The 15534-nt window shown below is 34.2% G+C and overlaps 2 protein-coding genes across 11 annotated transcripts in view; one reads left to right on the forward strand and one right to left on the reverse strand.

The window, feature by feature from the left end:
• LOC149807052 (enhancer of mRNA-decapping protein 4-like) overlaps nt 1-6070 on the reverse strand; it is a 47775-nt gene extending 41705 nt beyond the window's left edge. For 7 of the 10 annotated variants that reach the window (XM_089961257.1, XM_089961231.1, XM_089961213.1 and 4 more), the window contains exons 1-2: nt 3793-5895; nt 404-503 (exon numbers count right to left, since the gene is read on the reverse strand). The gene's annotated coding sequence lies outside the window, so the exon portion shown is untranslated. Of the gene's footprint in view, nt 1-403; nt 504-3792; nt 5896-5948 lie in introns of those variants that run through there. The other 3 variants (XM_089961223.1, XM_089961205.1, XM_089961220.1) reach the window with 3 other exon arrangements.
• A 20-nt stretch (nt 6071-6090) lies between these two features.
• Nucleotides 6091-15534, forward strand: part of LOC149807053 (peroxisomal biogenesis factor 3-like) — a 67895-nt gene continuing 58451 nt past the window's right edge. The window contains exons 1-3 of the mRNA XM_089961278.1: nt 6091-6284; nt 10002-10086; nt 13285-13331. Of these exons, the coding sequence (XP_089817404.1) occupies nt 6212-6284; nt 10002-10086; nt 13285-13331 (205 nt within the window). The 5' untranslated portion in view covers nt 6091-6211. The remainder of the gene's footprint in view (nt 6285-10001; nt 10087-13284; nt 13332-15534) is intronic.

A 15534-nucleotide genomic window follows, 5' to 3' on the forward strand; every position in this document is an offset into this window, starting at 1 on the left:
AAGTCCAGATAACTAGTCAAACAAATTAATACCAGACACATGTCCAGAAGAGGTAGAAGAGACCAGATAAACATTTAGATGACTTAAAATAAAAGACAAGTCATGTACAAATATTGAATTGTAATGCCAAGTTTTAAAAGTGACCATAATAATCTAGCAATAAGGCTCAGAGATGTGCAAATCAAAATCAAGGCCTCCAAACCTCTACATGCGAGTTAGCTAGCAAATTAACCCCTTTGATCTTCATTAAATGATAGCAAAGATACCCTTTTGCACACATACAATGCATGTCAAAATACAAACAGCACAGACCCAGATCTGATGTCAGATAACATACTGGCAGATACAGGTCTATCTGTTTGCATTTGGCTGAGCATTACCAATTGTCAAATACAAAACATACCTTTTACATACAGCATGGCAGCAGATGAGTAAGCTTCACCCAGCAACACATTCATACTCCCCCATGTCTGATTTCTGGCTCCTTTCGATAACCAAGGACCCTAAAATGAAGACAGTGTTGTTAAAGTTACCTAACTTTGATCATTAAGACAGACACTGGCAGCTACCTCCCTTATATCATACACCTTGTGCACTAAAAGTGACACGTCATTTTTAATCTCATGTACACAATTTTACCTTTTTCTTTGAAATTATTTAGGAATAAGTCTCAAATTCACACAAAAATATTATTTTTTCCTATATAATAAAGCTAAGCAAAGCATAAGGCATGCACAGATGAAGTTGAACTTCTTGTGATGTAAATTGCTTACATTGCACATGATCCTATGGATATGTGTTGCAAGGCAATACAGGAGGGGAGCTTATTTAGATTAGCAAAACTATACTATACTGCACTTTATGTGTCTTTATTATTTTCTTTATTATTGTTCACTTTTGTAATTAAAAAAAAAAATCTTTTTTTGTTCTTAGCTATAGTTAACTGACTTGAAACTATTTGCTCAGTACTAGGTGGCTAAAGAGTTGAGTTAAATGTCAGTCTAATTGACTGGAGACATCCTGTGGTTTTTTTCCTGTGCTTAACTTTTCAGATTTATCAACTATCGTCTGGTTGACAACAATCTTTCAAAGCTAACACTACTGAAATGTACATACATGTATTGACATTTGCATTATCACTAAAGACTGCTTCGAGTAATGTTCTTCATATTAAGGGAATTGAATGCATTTACAAAGTTTATTCCAAAGAAGATTGTGAATCAAAATAAGTAATTTAGTAAGCAGAGCAAATTAAATTAGCCTGAGTATGAGCAACAAACAGTTATTTAAGGTTATATATATATATATATATACACACACAATGATGCCTACTTGTAACTAATATATTCTAAGATCACTATACTGAGAGAAATTTCAATAAGCAATGACAATGAAAGAAAAACCAAATTAGATTGTCTAGAATAGTACAGTTTCAAATGATTAACATACATCTTAAGAACTGATTGGTTGGTTGTTTGGTTGGTTCCTTGCTAAGTTTATAAGGGCACCTGCAACATTATTGGCTGTATCATGAACAGGAAATGGGACTTGTTTTTATTTTCCAAAGACACACCAAATCAGCTGACCTGGTTGGCCTGGGCTGGTATCAAACCTCTTTGATTATGAGTTTGATGCCCTATCAACTGATGTACTGCAGCTCCCCAAAACATCTGGATCATGGCACATTTTTGACACCAATACTGTCCACAAATTCATTTTTTAGTCAAAACTCACTCTAAACGTTTAAGAAAAAAACTAGGATTTCTTTGTTTAAATCTTAAAGACTGAAAGCAAACTGTTTTATTAATATGTTGTAAACTTTGGAATAACACTTTGCAACATTTTGATGGAAAACAATGTCAAAAACAAACAACTATTGGATAATATAATGGACACTTGGACCATACATAACATATTACAATTGTCAGAACTGACATAAGTAGAAACTCATTCATGCATGCTTATATTCATGTTTGGAACTCGCTCGTAGATTTTTTTAAAAAGTGAACGTAGCTTTTTAATTTTTAGAAGTAAAATAGTCTAAAAAACAAGTTACACAAGTGCCTGACCAAATTTTCGTTGGTATCTATTTTGCATATGATAACTAGAAATAACTGTAGTGATTTACATAATGTTTTATTGCAAGTCAAACCATTTGATAGATAACAAGATTTTAGATCTCTGTGCAGCACCATTTTCATTTCAGACTAAACAAACCATGGGTGAATGTATGTGTAAAGTTCCAAGGCCATTCTCCAAGTAGTTTATGACAAACTTGTGCTAATGGACAGATGGTTGACATATAACAGTTATCTGTGGTGTCCATATTGGATGTCAGATTGGCACCATGTTCTTTTAGGATCAACTAAGCCATGGGATGAAAGTGTGTGTCGAGTTTCTTAGGTAAGTACCACTAACAATCTTGTGCTATTGGATGGAGGAATAACAAACAAATTGGATGGACAACAGACTATCAAATAAGCTCTTCTGGTCTACATCCAATACAGCTAAAAAAAAATTCTTGACCTTTTTTGATACTAATAGCAATTGTTTTACCTTATCTAGTATATTGGCAATTAGTGAATTACAATTATGATTAAAATATGCAATATTATTTAATTAACCAAAATGTTGAACAACATGAATATACTATGATTTATAGTAACTTCTTCCATAACAGTAACCCTAGGGGTCTGACATGTTGACAGGAATACTTTATTTCAGCCAATAAATATGGTGTGGATTTGGTAAAGCCATAGCCTTAGCTCAGCAATTTAATGTGGCAGTGTCATCGTTTTCTATGGATTTCAGAATGGAATTCTGTTCAAGTTCAATCATTGGATACCCCCGTGATATATCTGAAAGAAGAAACCAACTAGTTTACTGTATGTAATCCTTTTTATACATGGAAAAACAAATACATACATTTTTCAAATATTACATTTCTGAAACTAGTTTATTATATGCAAAGGGATTTCTCCTCCTGCAAGTGGCATATTATGTTATTCACCACTTTCACAAACTTTAATATACAATGTATACAGTGAGATTTGTGTATGTGATTTAGATTTTTAGCATAGCTTTAACATATTTCCAGTCATATCACTATGATGTCTGTAGCGTGGCAGTTATATAGTGATGTCTAGAGCTGAGGTATCATGCCACGTACATGTAGCATTATGTCCTAACCAGTCACATTATCCTGACACCAGGCCAACCAGTCCTAACATTAACCTCATAATGCTGAGCACTTAGTGAGGCAGCTGTTAGTACCAATTTTATAAGTCTTTGGTATGACTCAGCTGCTATTTGAACCCGCAACCTCTCACATTGGAGGCAGACGCTAATAACCACTAGGCCACCAGTGTGGTCAGTGAGATTCGTAATTGTTCGCTTATCTTCCAAGATTCTGTATAACTCAAAAATGTTGCTGTGATGTTATTTCAGGTTAACTGTTACTATGTGACATGAATTTTCTTATGATGTCACTAAATGAATAAAATGTTCACATACAAACACACACATTATGGCTATTGTGTATTGTTTGTTACGACTTCCTCACACTCTCTCTCTCTCTCTCTCTCTCTCTCTCTATATATATATATATATATATATATATATATATATATATATATATATATATATATATGGGCGGGGGCCCTAAGCAAAAAATTGCCTTGCAGAGAGAGTTGATTTCCTGAAAGTGCAGGGCCCAAGGCGATTGCTTCATTTGCCTTGCCCTAAGGCTGGGCCATTGTGTGTATATATATATATATATATATATATATATACCTTTTGAAGCTAGTCCTACAACGTAAGACGTTAACCCCGATATTTATGTTGAATAGCAGAGAACTTGCCCCAAGAAAAACTCACCCTGGGAGAACTCGCTGTGGGAGAACTCATTCAAGGTGTCAGGAGAAGTCGCCCCATAGTGGTCGGAGAAGTCACCCCACTTCGCCTGGAGAAGTCGCCCCAAGGATCATATATAGTAATTCTGAGATGTTGCCACATGATTGTTAAGGCTTTATTTATTGCTGTTTTTCTTCAACTTAATAACTTATTAAATTCATCAACTTTTCCATTTGATCAACTCCGCTTCTGTACTTAACAAAAATAAGTGTTATCCATCCATTTTGCTCTGCTCTTCAAATCATAGATGCATTTTATTTGGAAAATTAGAGTGGGTGTAAGCATGATGTGATGTCTGCCATTTTATATATGAAAGGGTTCCAACCTAATAAGCTAGGTCATCCTGAGACGACTTTATGGCATGGACCTGTATAACCTGAAATCGACTGAATTGGCAATGACCTTCAATAAGCCAAAGGGTTATAGTATAATCTCTCTAACTGAACAATTTAATCTGATTGTTATTGAGATTTGCTAACCACTGACGAATGATACTTGAACTCGATAAAAAGCATCACTGACGCTTACTCAGGATATGCAGTTGCTACTGAGTTCATCATCATGGCCAATCTGCAGAATTCGGACAGTTTCTGAAAGCTCACTAGTATTATGCCCATCATTTAGTTTATTTCTTCTTTTTGTCAGTGTTCATGTTTTTATTATTTCTCTATCAAACAAACTGTTTAAAGTTGAACGTGAAGTTTAAAAAATATTTCACTACTAAATTGCCATTGCATAATAAACAAGATTACATTATTTTATTATATATAAAAACACCATGATCACGTGTACCGTGTACTAGCGGGATTTTGTTACCTTAAATGCATATTTGAACTGCTCGATGTACTTGGGACATAATGAGAGGATCATCTTTAAAAACAAATTTAAATGTCACATTTAAATCCTGGACTAAACTGAATATTTCACATGGTCCGAATCAGTATGGAAGTTTGGAGAATCAGCCAGGAATCTGGGCCAATTAAGTCAGTAATTTGTACAAATTCAGCCTGGTCAGAGTTTGAGAGTAGTTACCACATTAATGAATAATGTTAGTATATTAGATGTATCAATCATGAAAGTTAATAGTTATATTTGTTTAAACAAATTGCTCGTGGTGATCCGGTGTGTGTTGTTATAAGAAATTTAATGCTTTTAATTTATGAACACACAGACTTTCAATTATAAGTGATTTATATTTCTATTATCAACATCACTCAAACAAGATGAATGCAGAATGGGAAGGAAGGGTTTATTATACGAGTGGAAAACAGTCTTGTACATAAGTGTGGAAGAAATATGCATAATCATCCGATTCAGTTACATACAAAATCAAAGGTGCATAATAAATTGATGTTGGAAAGATTGAATGAAAAAGCATAAACATGTCTTTAATGTTATTTCATTTGGAATTATTTTTATTATAATTCAAAGATAGAGATACAAAAAAAGATGCCCAAAAATTGAGGATTGTTCCAGTACCTAATATAATTTTACAATTTAATTATCATAGTTCAACAACGAAATAAAGTAAAGATTTCAAAACGAATACTTTTTGCTACCAATATTGAAACAGTTTTGCCTTATAACTGTCGGAGATAAACACTGATGAAAAAGAACAGCAATATTCCCATATTATTCAGTACCAAGCATATGTTCGTCTAAGAGAATGAAAAGACTTATCATCCTTTTTAATCACTATACTGTCGTCATTCATGAGATTATATAAAGACGTAATTTCGTCCTCAGAAATATTACTATGATATTGCTTTCTATGATTACCAATTAATATCTCTTTTGTGATCGCGTATATATAAAAATCTAAATATGAATCACGTAAAAGATGATTTAATTCTGTTATAAAAAAAAGAGTTATCTGGGTGACAAGTTTTGGGGTGATTTCTCCAACCAATTGGGGCGACTTATCCAGATACGTTGGGGCGAGTTCTCCCAGGGCGAGTACATGGGTCGAGTTCTCCGCATACTTTTGTTTTGGGGGTCAGCCCCCTAAAACATAAATATCAGGACCGATGTCTTACATTAATGAACTAGTCTCGATGCAAAAGTTACATTTATTTCTTCTTTTTAAACAAAAAATGTAAGTCATTTTCAATTTTACGGTGATAAATAATAGATAGATTTCTGCCATTTTACGTCGACTTTGTTGCTAGTCGGAACCAAACCTTAGAGTTATTCCCCTTTACAATCACTCTACGGAAACCTTTGGACACTCGATAAAACGGGCATGCTTGGCAAATATTTATAAAGTGGAGGATATGAAAGATGACAGAGTAGTGCTACAATGATCGAAAGAATATGGAACTTCATAAAAAGACACAAGAAGAAAGTCGTCTTAACAGGAATAGCAATTTGGGGTGGGTGTTCTACCAATCAGTGTGTGTGTATGTGTGTCACAGTGTGTGAGATTTAGATTTTCAACGTAGCTTTGACAATTTTTTAGTCATATCGCTACAATGTCTGCAGTGCATCATGCCGCAGACATGTAGCATCCAGTGACATCCATACACCAGGCCGAGCAGTCCTAACGCTAACTATTTAATGATGAGCACCAAGCGAGGCAGTGTACCCGCGACTTTTCGCATCCGGACATCCAGAACACTTAAGCCACTGGAGCGGTCTTCTACAAACGAGGTTTCATTGATACTATTGGACTCACGGTACTAATTCCACTCCAATGGTAAACATATGGAAACACTATCATATTCAAAATTCAATAACTTAAAATTTATGGGTGCTGATAATGACACCTATAATTTTTCGTGCACATCTAACCTTGGTGCAAGATTATGTGTGGAGAACACCATATGATCCGCGGCAATTTGTTTACATACATGTGCATGAAACACGTGTTATTGATTCTGCTCCAAATGAATCAGGTGCTACTTTCAGTATTGAGCACTCCTGAGTCAAGCCTGTAAAAATGCTAAAATTGCATCAGTAGAAATTTGTCAATATTTTTTATACATTACAAATAGGATAAGCTCTCAAAAGATATTTTTCCTAAAATTTTAATTTTCATTATTAACCAATTATGGACCACCAAACCTGTAAATACTCTTATTTCTTCACCCATTTCTAGACTGGTTCACAGTTCTTCCATATAATTAGTACCGTGTGTCCTATTGAGCTCCAACTTCCGCATTGTTGCGTTATTCCAAGTTCAATAGTAGTGTCGTTTCATACGGCGGCCGTGTACCCACTGTAGCAAAGATTATACGGCGAATTAGGGATGAGCCCGCGGTGCTGCTAGACACCCCAAGACTACCCCAAGACTGTCCCAAAACACTCTAACCTACCCACTATACATATATACAATTGAATAAAGTCAAATAAAAAGTAAAAAGTATAATTATGCATCCCATAATTATTGAGTAACATAAGTCGAATTTTTACCATTGTTGGTCATCACCAGAGGAAAGACCTCAAGACACCCAAAGACTCTAGAAAACACCCCAAGACACATAAAATCATGTTTTACAGTTGAAATTCTGTATCACTTGACTAAAAAATCATTTAATTTAATCTTAAATACCCCAAAATTGAAAATTAAAAATCCAAGAAATGTTTTAAGCTGACCTAGACCACCAGTGGTGAATAGTTATCGTTCGTGCATCTGATTCTAAGTAATAAATAAGAGTATTCTGTTACATATGGATAAATGAATAGCAAATGCACTGCAAAGTAATTAAATGCTCATTTTATTTTCATTTATCCATATGTATCCAGGCCATATCACAAGGAGGCGCTGTTTTGATGGTCCATTTTTATTGATGTTCGTTTTGTTATTTGTTTGTTTTTTTGTTCTTTTTTTCTTCTTCCATATCTATTAGATATTCTCATTGTTGATTTTCCTTTTTGGTATCATTTATGATGAAGTCTCAAAAAACACAATTATAACTTTTTTGTCATTTTGTTCATGGGACGCCGTTGGTTGTCCCGGTTTGCGTGCAATTCCTTTTGCCTTATTAATGACTGAAAATTTCCCATCTTTTGATTTTATGAATTTTGAATTTTGCCTACATTTTGAGTCCATGAGAATATTTTGGAAGAGTTCGATTTTTTCTTCTTCAGACTTGCAACGCCAGATTGCATCATGAACATGGTAGATTTGTTCTTCATTAATCAGTTGATAGTTTCCTGTGTCATGCAGAGAACTTCTATAATCCATAAAATGCAAGTCTGTAATGCTGTAAAGTTTGTTTACTAAATCTCTAGTATGTTTAGGCTTCCAGTCAACCAAAATTTTTAAAATATTGTTGATAGACTCTGCATTTTTATTGGTCCAATGTTTGTTTTCTTTGTTCTGCCGATTCGGTTCAGACATAGATTTTTGAAGTCTTGGTTTTAGATTATTGACATAGTATTGTTCGAAGCTGTCAAACTTTTCTTTTATTAATTGCTCATGTTTTTCAGAGCGGCCTTCAAACTACATGGTAGTATTCACGTCCACAATACCTTCACTACCAAACAGAGACCTTATGACTGTATCACGCTTGACCTTGTCAGTTCCTTCCTTGTTTTGTAGGTAAAACATAATATTGTCTTTTAGATGTTTTGTGCACAAATATCATCTGGCAGAAGGAAATATGTGTTCGATAGCCTTGGTCAGAGCTTTCTTGTTGTCCATGCCTAATTCCATATTCTCTGATATTCGCATTTCAATAGTCTCCACATTATTATCAAGTTCTGTTGCCACATGTTCCAGGAATGTTTTGTACGTTTTATATGACACGTCTTTGTGCAGGACGAAGTCGCTTTAACTTTACTAACTGAAGAATGTGAAGTTTGCATTTTTAAGTGACTTAGCCTGGTAGCGTGACCCCTGATCTTAAAGTACAGTTTACAATTAGGGACAAAAGTTAAGCAAGCCCTGGAGGGATCTACCATCCATATTCACCTGCTCATATTTATGCAAACACACATCATTTAGATCTCCTTAGTAGAATTCAGTGAAATGAGCTTGCTTTGCTTAAAGAAATTAACAATTGTTACTCAGTTTCTATCAGAAGAATAACTTCATTCCACACAATGTGCAAGATTTAGAATTTATCATCGACACACATTTTCCAATTGCTTATACCTTGTACTTGCAACATTTTTCAGGAGTGAGTTATAGAACAATTAATGTCTGTGTATGAACCGAAAGTCAACTGTGCAGCTTACATTTCAGTAGAACAAAGAGGGTAATATGGTTTAGTTGGTATATCATACATCTTGCAGCCAGTGGGTGAGAGATTTGATTTCCATATGTTTCAATTATTCTGATATCTAGATGAAATACACCAGTCATCTAGTCCAGTGAACAAAACCCCAAATCCCTGCTGGTCAGTTACTCCAGTACTCCAATTAGCTGCTGGTCCTGTTTATCCTGAACTGGCTTCATTGTTCATTGTATGTTATGGACCAAATCTGTGTATGTTGTTGCTGTTGTTGTGGGGTTTAACGCCATTTTCAGCACACGATAGGCAATGCATGGCATCCAGTATTAATGGTGGAGGAAGAACCCGTGAAGAACCACTGACCAACAAGAAGCTATTGGCAAGCTTTCTCACATACCCACCTTGGCCAAATCCTAGACTCAAACCCATGCAGACAGAGGTGAGATGGCAGTGATCTGTAACGGAGAGCACTTTAGACCACTAGGACACTTGGGGCCCCTAATCTTTGTATGAAAAATGGTTTACAGTTTGTGCTTGACATTTAAATAGCACTGCATTATTTTTATTCATTTATGCATTTTGTCACACGTTATTAGTAGAATCAAAATGCATGTACGAGCGAATGGTCTTCGTACACTATGATATGTTTATAAGCTTAGAAGGAAAGCAGACATGGTATTGATATTGCCTAAAGTCTTATCACATGCAGCTCAAAATGAAGGACTTAGTTTCATTTTCCTGTTGATAGAGTTGGACATTAAATTGCCATGAAACAACAGGCAGGCAGTAATTTTGCACACTGACCCATTCAGAAATTACCTTTTGCTTTTTATGCTTAAGTGACATTTCCTCATTGTCTCCTGGATATTTTTTGCTATAGACTTTGTTAATATTTTCTCTTTTTGTTTGCAGGAGGCACTTACTTGTTCCGATATGTCAGAAAAAAGTTCAGAGAGTTTCAGGAAATTGAATCAGCTGAGTGCCTGGCACAAGCAAGGTAAGTTTACATATCAATTGGGTAAAACTAAAAAAAAACAGAAATTGACACAAAAGCCACAACACTCCAATTTAGATTTAATAATTTGTTACAAACAACAGTTATACACTATGTACAGCTAGACTTTATTTACACAAATCAACACTTATTTCCCAGTCAGACTATTTTTCAGTAGTACCCACATTAAGGTCAGTAATGTGAACTTTGTTAGTGATCACAGTAAAAATTTTTTTTACAATAGATGAAAAAGGAAAACAAAGCAGTAGCCAAAATGTACTATTTCCTAAACTATGGTGGCAATTAGGGAAACATACTAACAAATGACTGTTTTTGTTATCAATAATGGGAACACAGACAACTTAAAAATCATGGCATGACATCTTACTGTGTACAGCTTATCATGGAAAAAAAACACGTGATGCCTCTCATATTGAAGCCAGCTACATCCTCAACATAATGAGCACCACAGCACCCACCATTCAAGTCATTACTTTGGTTGGCCATCCTTTTGTGCCATTTACTTCATGCTTGCACATAACCACTGTCTAACAAGGAATCGAAGAATGGCAGCAGCTGATGCAGTATTTTCTTTCTTAAATTTGAGGTGTTTTTTTTTCTACCCATAACTGTGACAGAGTCAAAGATATGTTGAAATACGTCAAATATGTCTCATCATTACTTCAAAAGGATTTTAATTATTAACTTGAATGTTTCTACTGAGTGTTGTAGGAGGCAAAATTTTAAGAAAGGTGACATACAGTACTAGGTCATTAACGGGTAACCACCTGAGTAAGAAAAGTTGACATCATTTAGGAAAATGGCTTTCAGATGGTCTCTGAGTAATAATTTTTTTTTTGTTAAGCTGATACTATATGTGTGCACTAATGAACATCTTGCCTGTAGTCTGAAAATTATTTGTTGTGAGTGCTATTTTTGGACCTCTCTCACGATCTAAACAAAACAAGGTACCATAAACTAAGGAACTGATATGTTTAGAAGCAGATGATAATTCACTAAGCTGCAAAATATTTCAGTTGTAGAAAATTTGTTTAAAAAAACTGGAACATGATCTTAAGTTCCTCAACTTTTTTTTTATATAGATTTCACAAAAGGCAGTCCACAGAATGTAGAAAATAAACAGGAGACAAAAACTGAGCACTGTCTGTTCTTGTTCATAATTTTTTTATATACATTGAGTCTTTGCAGGACTTAGCTAATTTACAATGAGTCTGTTTATGTGTTTCTGAAAGCACTATCACATGGCTTGAAATTAACACTGATCGGCTAACCTTATGTCAGTGATTTTGTCAACTGATCGCTAAAACTCCAGTGGTTACCAAGTGTGCTTGGTGTATCAATAAAATGTGAGATGCCATTCCCTTTCATGATTAATTGATCTGTTTATTTTGTTACTTGAATACCTACCAACATCTTGCACTTGACGAGATGCAATAAATCCATTGGAAGAAAAGGACAGGTGTTTTTCCACACTTAAAGTAAATTAGGGTAAATTAAAGTCAAAACAGTCTTTGCGTACATGGAACTAGTCTGATGTACTGGTTCCAAACACAATTTCAGTACTGATGATAAAAAAAGAGATATGGGTATCCTGTTAGTATTTGCCAGTTCAAAAAGTTCTCTTTGGTTTTCTTGACAAGTAATCAAGAATAATATAAAATTGAATGGTATAATCTTTATGTTGTTGATAAACATTCAGTACATTGTGCAGTGACATTTGGAAAAGTTTGTGTGTGTTTGTTTGTGTTATGACTCTTTGGTTTTAAACTACATAACACAAAATTTTTAAAACCAACAAATTTTGTAAAATTCAACAAATAATTTATTTCCCTTGAATACAAAGTGAAAATTTAAAAAGAACTTACAATATTGTGAATTAAATCCCAAATAATCCTAAAAATTCTAGCACAGCCCAAATGTATGAAGTTCCAATGGATTTCTAATGGTATTCCAAATAAGTTACAATAATAAATATGTTGATGCGCCTGTAGTCTCAAACCAGCTAATGTGCCAATGGAAGTTTTAGTCCAAGAATATTATTGAGCACTTTGTAATTTCAGTGAATAATAATTTAAATAAATAAATCCAACTGAATTAAAAACTGAACACAACAATAAGACTGATTCGGCTTCAGAAACTAAGGGACAAGAATGAGTAATTCTTAGGTAAACAAGATTATATACCTTCTGTGTTACCTAGGGTGCAATTACCATTTTCTGAAAATATTTCATAAACTAATAGGACATTTCCATTCTGGAAGCTTCTTTTCTAAGGTCAGAATCAAGACTGTATCTTTAACTCAAATTTAAGTAAACATGTTTACAATTAATAATGATCTGAATATTGAATTTATGATCTTAAAGAAATATTAGCTATTTATTTTGTTGTTTTAAAAAAATTGTCAATGGTCAGTAGAATTATTAACTTGATTTCAGACAAGGTCAAGTACAAAATATTGATGTACATAACATATAATCATTAAGAAAACTCAACAAATAATACATAATATATGTATGTATGTGTGTGTATGTATGTTTATGGTACCTATATTTATTAGTGGCTATATGGTGTTATCTAAAGGTAAGTTAAAAAAACGATGTAGAAGTTTTAACATCCTTCGAGTAAGATTTATGATACTGTCATTTTTCTGCCATATTTTCACCGTTAGATACATTTTTTGGGTACCAAGTATGTTTTTTAACCTACCAGAAAAAGATTCATGTCGGAATCTAAAGTAAGAACTGTTGTACCCATTTTTAAACCCAAGTGGTTGAATAGAAGATCATTCGGCATTGAAACCACTTTGATGACCCCCAATTACAGCCCGAGTTTCTTTGGTACAACCAGCACATTTGAAAATCTTTTTATTGGCTAAAAGGACTTGAGACCATTAGGTAACCAAACCTGAAGATTTTAATTTATCCAAGCAATCTTCATGTTTTTGATATTCAGCTACCTTATCCAAACAGTTTTTAGTTATGATCTCTGATGTGTAGGGAACTAAAATAATTTTACATTCAGTACATACTACATCAAGTATCAGATTTTACTTCCTTTCCAGTGTAGGGGCCATCACATTTTCAGGACCCAGACCAATCGGTTCTGTTTACAGTCACCATTGTTCTTATCCAGTATCTCGTTTCCATTGGAAAAACTGTCACTTAATTATTTCTATTTCAGGAGGCAGCATCACTTTGACAGTAATCAAAGAACATGTAACATAACAGGTAATTTACATGCAGAACATTTACTCAGTTTCCATCTCACCTGTGGAGATAAGTAGGAAAAGCATTTCTCTAATGTTATTTTTGTCATTGTGGCTGTAGCATGCCTATTAAATTTTTTCACTGATTTCAATTTATCTTAAATTGTTGCATAAACCACAATGAAATTGATGGGTTATATTACAAATTTCTTTATTTTGGGGACCACAATTCTGTCAGGTAAAGTGTTACAGTAGCTTGCTTTGTGCAGTCCATTTATTATTTTAAGTGTTTGTATTGAATTCCATGGGTTCGATACTATCACATGGTCAGACCTGCCTTAAAGGTCACCTCTTTCGTGCAACCTGTCTAAAACGGCTAGGTTTTTTAAGATACGAGAGGACTAACCACCACTAAGCAAGTTCTTAATTTTGTAGGTCACTGTTTTTTATGGTTAAAACACACTTGACTGTATAGTCATCAAACTTCAGATTTTTTTTAATTTGATAATCTTTTATTTAATTAATTTAATATAAATTTTATTTAAATAAATTTAATGGTTCCCTCATATACTTTGCACTTGTAAATGTATCATCTTTCATATGGTCAAGTGACCTTATGGCATGGTCATGTGTTCATCATGTCTTGTCAACAATTGCTATTTTAAATTTCATCTCAAAGACTTCTGGAGGGGATTTAAGATATATGCAAGTTATACTAACTTTGATCAGATATGGCCACAACTATTAACAATAGCAAAAATCCTTTAAACAACCCCTCAAAAATGATTAAGCAGAATTTGATCAGATTTGATAGAAACCATTCTGGCAGGAACACCTTTCAAATTTATACCAATGACATTGATCCACCTTCAATATAGCTATTGTTATTCAAAACAGAAAAGTCACTGTTATTAAAAATAGAAGAACCTTTAATCTACTTCTCCAAAACTGTTGAACAGAACATATACAAGCCACTTTTTCCCCCAAACTGCTGACCTAACTTAACAAAATACATCCTGGTTAGAAATCCTTTACAATTTATAGAGATGATGCCAATCAGCCATCAATTGTGGCTGCCATTACATAAAATGAGAACAAATGACTTCATTTGAATTTGACTAAATTTGGCATAAAATAACCTGGTATAGAGGGCTTCATCTGAATTTGACTAAATTTGGCATAAAATATCCTGGTATAGAGGGCTTCATCTGAATTTGACTAAATTGGGCATAAAATATCCTGGTATAGATGGCTTCATCTGAATTTGACTAAATTTGGCATAAAATATCCTGGTAGAGAGGGCTTCATCAGAATTTGACAAAATTTGGCATAAAATATCCTGGTAGAGAGAGCCTCATCTGAATTTGACTAAATTTGGCATACAATATCCTGGTATGGAGGACTTCATCTGAATTTGACTAAATTGGGCATAAAATAACCTGTTATAGAGGGCTTCATCTGAATTTTACTAAATTGGGCATAAAATAACCTGGTACAGAGGGCTTCATCTGAATTTGACTGAATTGGGCATAAAATATCCTGGTATAGAGGGCTTCATCTGAATTTGACTAAATTGGGCATAAAATATCCTGGTACAGAGGGCTTCATCTGAATTTGACTAAATTGGGCATAAAATATCCTGGTATGGAGGGCTTCATCAGAATTTTACTAAATTGGGCATAAAATATCCTGGTATAGGGGGCTTCATCAGAATTTTACTAAATTGGGCATAAAATAACCTGGTATAGAGGGCGTCATCTGAATTTGACTAAATTGGGCATAAAATATCCTGGTATGGAGGGCTTCATCAGAATTTTACTAAATTTGGCATAAAATATCCTGGTATGGAGGGCTTCATCAGAATTTTACTAAATTTGGCATAAAATATCCAGGTAGATAGGTCTTAATCTGAATTTGACTAAATTGGGCATAAAATAACCTGGTATAGAGGGCTTCATTTAATTTTTACTAAATTGGGCATAAAATATCCTGGTATAGAGGGCTTCATCTGAATTTGACTCAGTTGGGCATAAAATATCCTGGTGTAGAGGGTTTCATCTGAATTTGACTCAGTTTGGCATAAAATATCATGGTAGAGAGAGCCTCATCTGAATTAGAGTGAATTGGGCATAAAATATCCTGGTGTAGAGGGTTTCATCTGAATTTGACTCAGTTTGGCATAAAATATCCTGGTAGAGAGAGCAACATCTGAATTTGACTCAGTT

Source organism: Sinohyriopsis cumingii, chromosome 1 (assembly GCF_028554795.1).
Source record: "Sinohyriopsis cumingii isolate HCF-2022 chromosome 1, ASM2855479v2, whole genome shotgun sequence".
NCBI classification, from domain to species: domain Eukaryota; kingdom Metazoa; phylum Mollusca; class Bivalvia; order Unionida; family Unionidae; genus Sinohyriopsis; species Sinohyriopsis cumingii.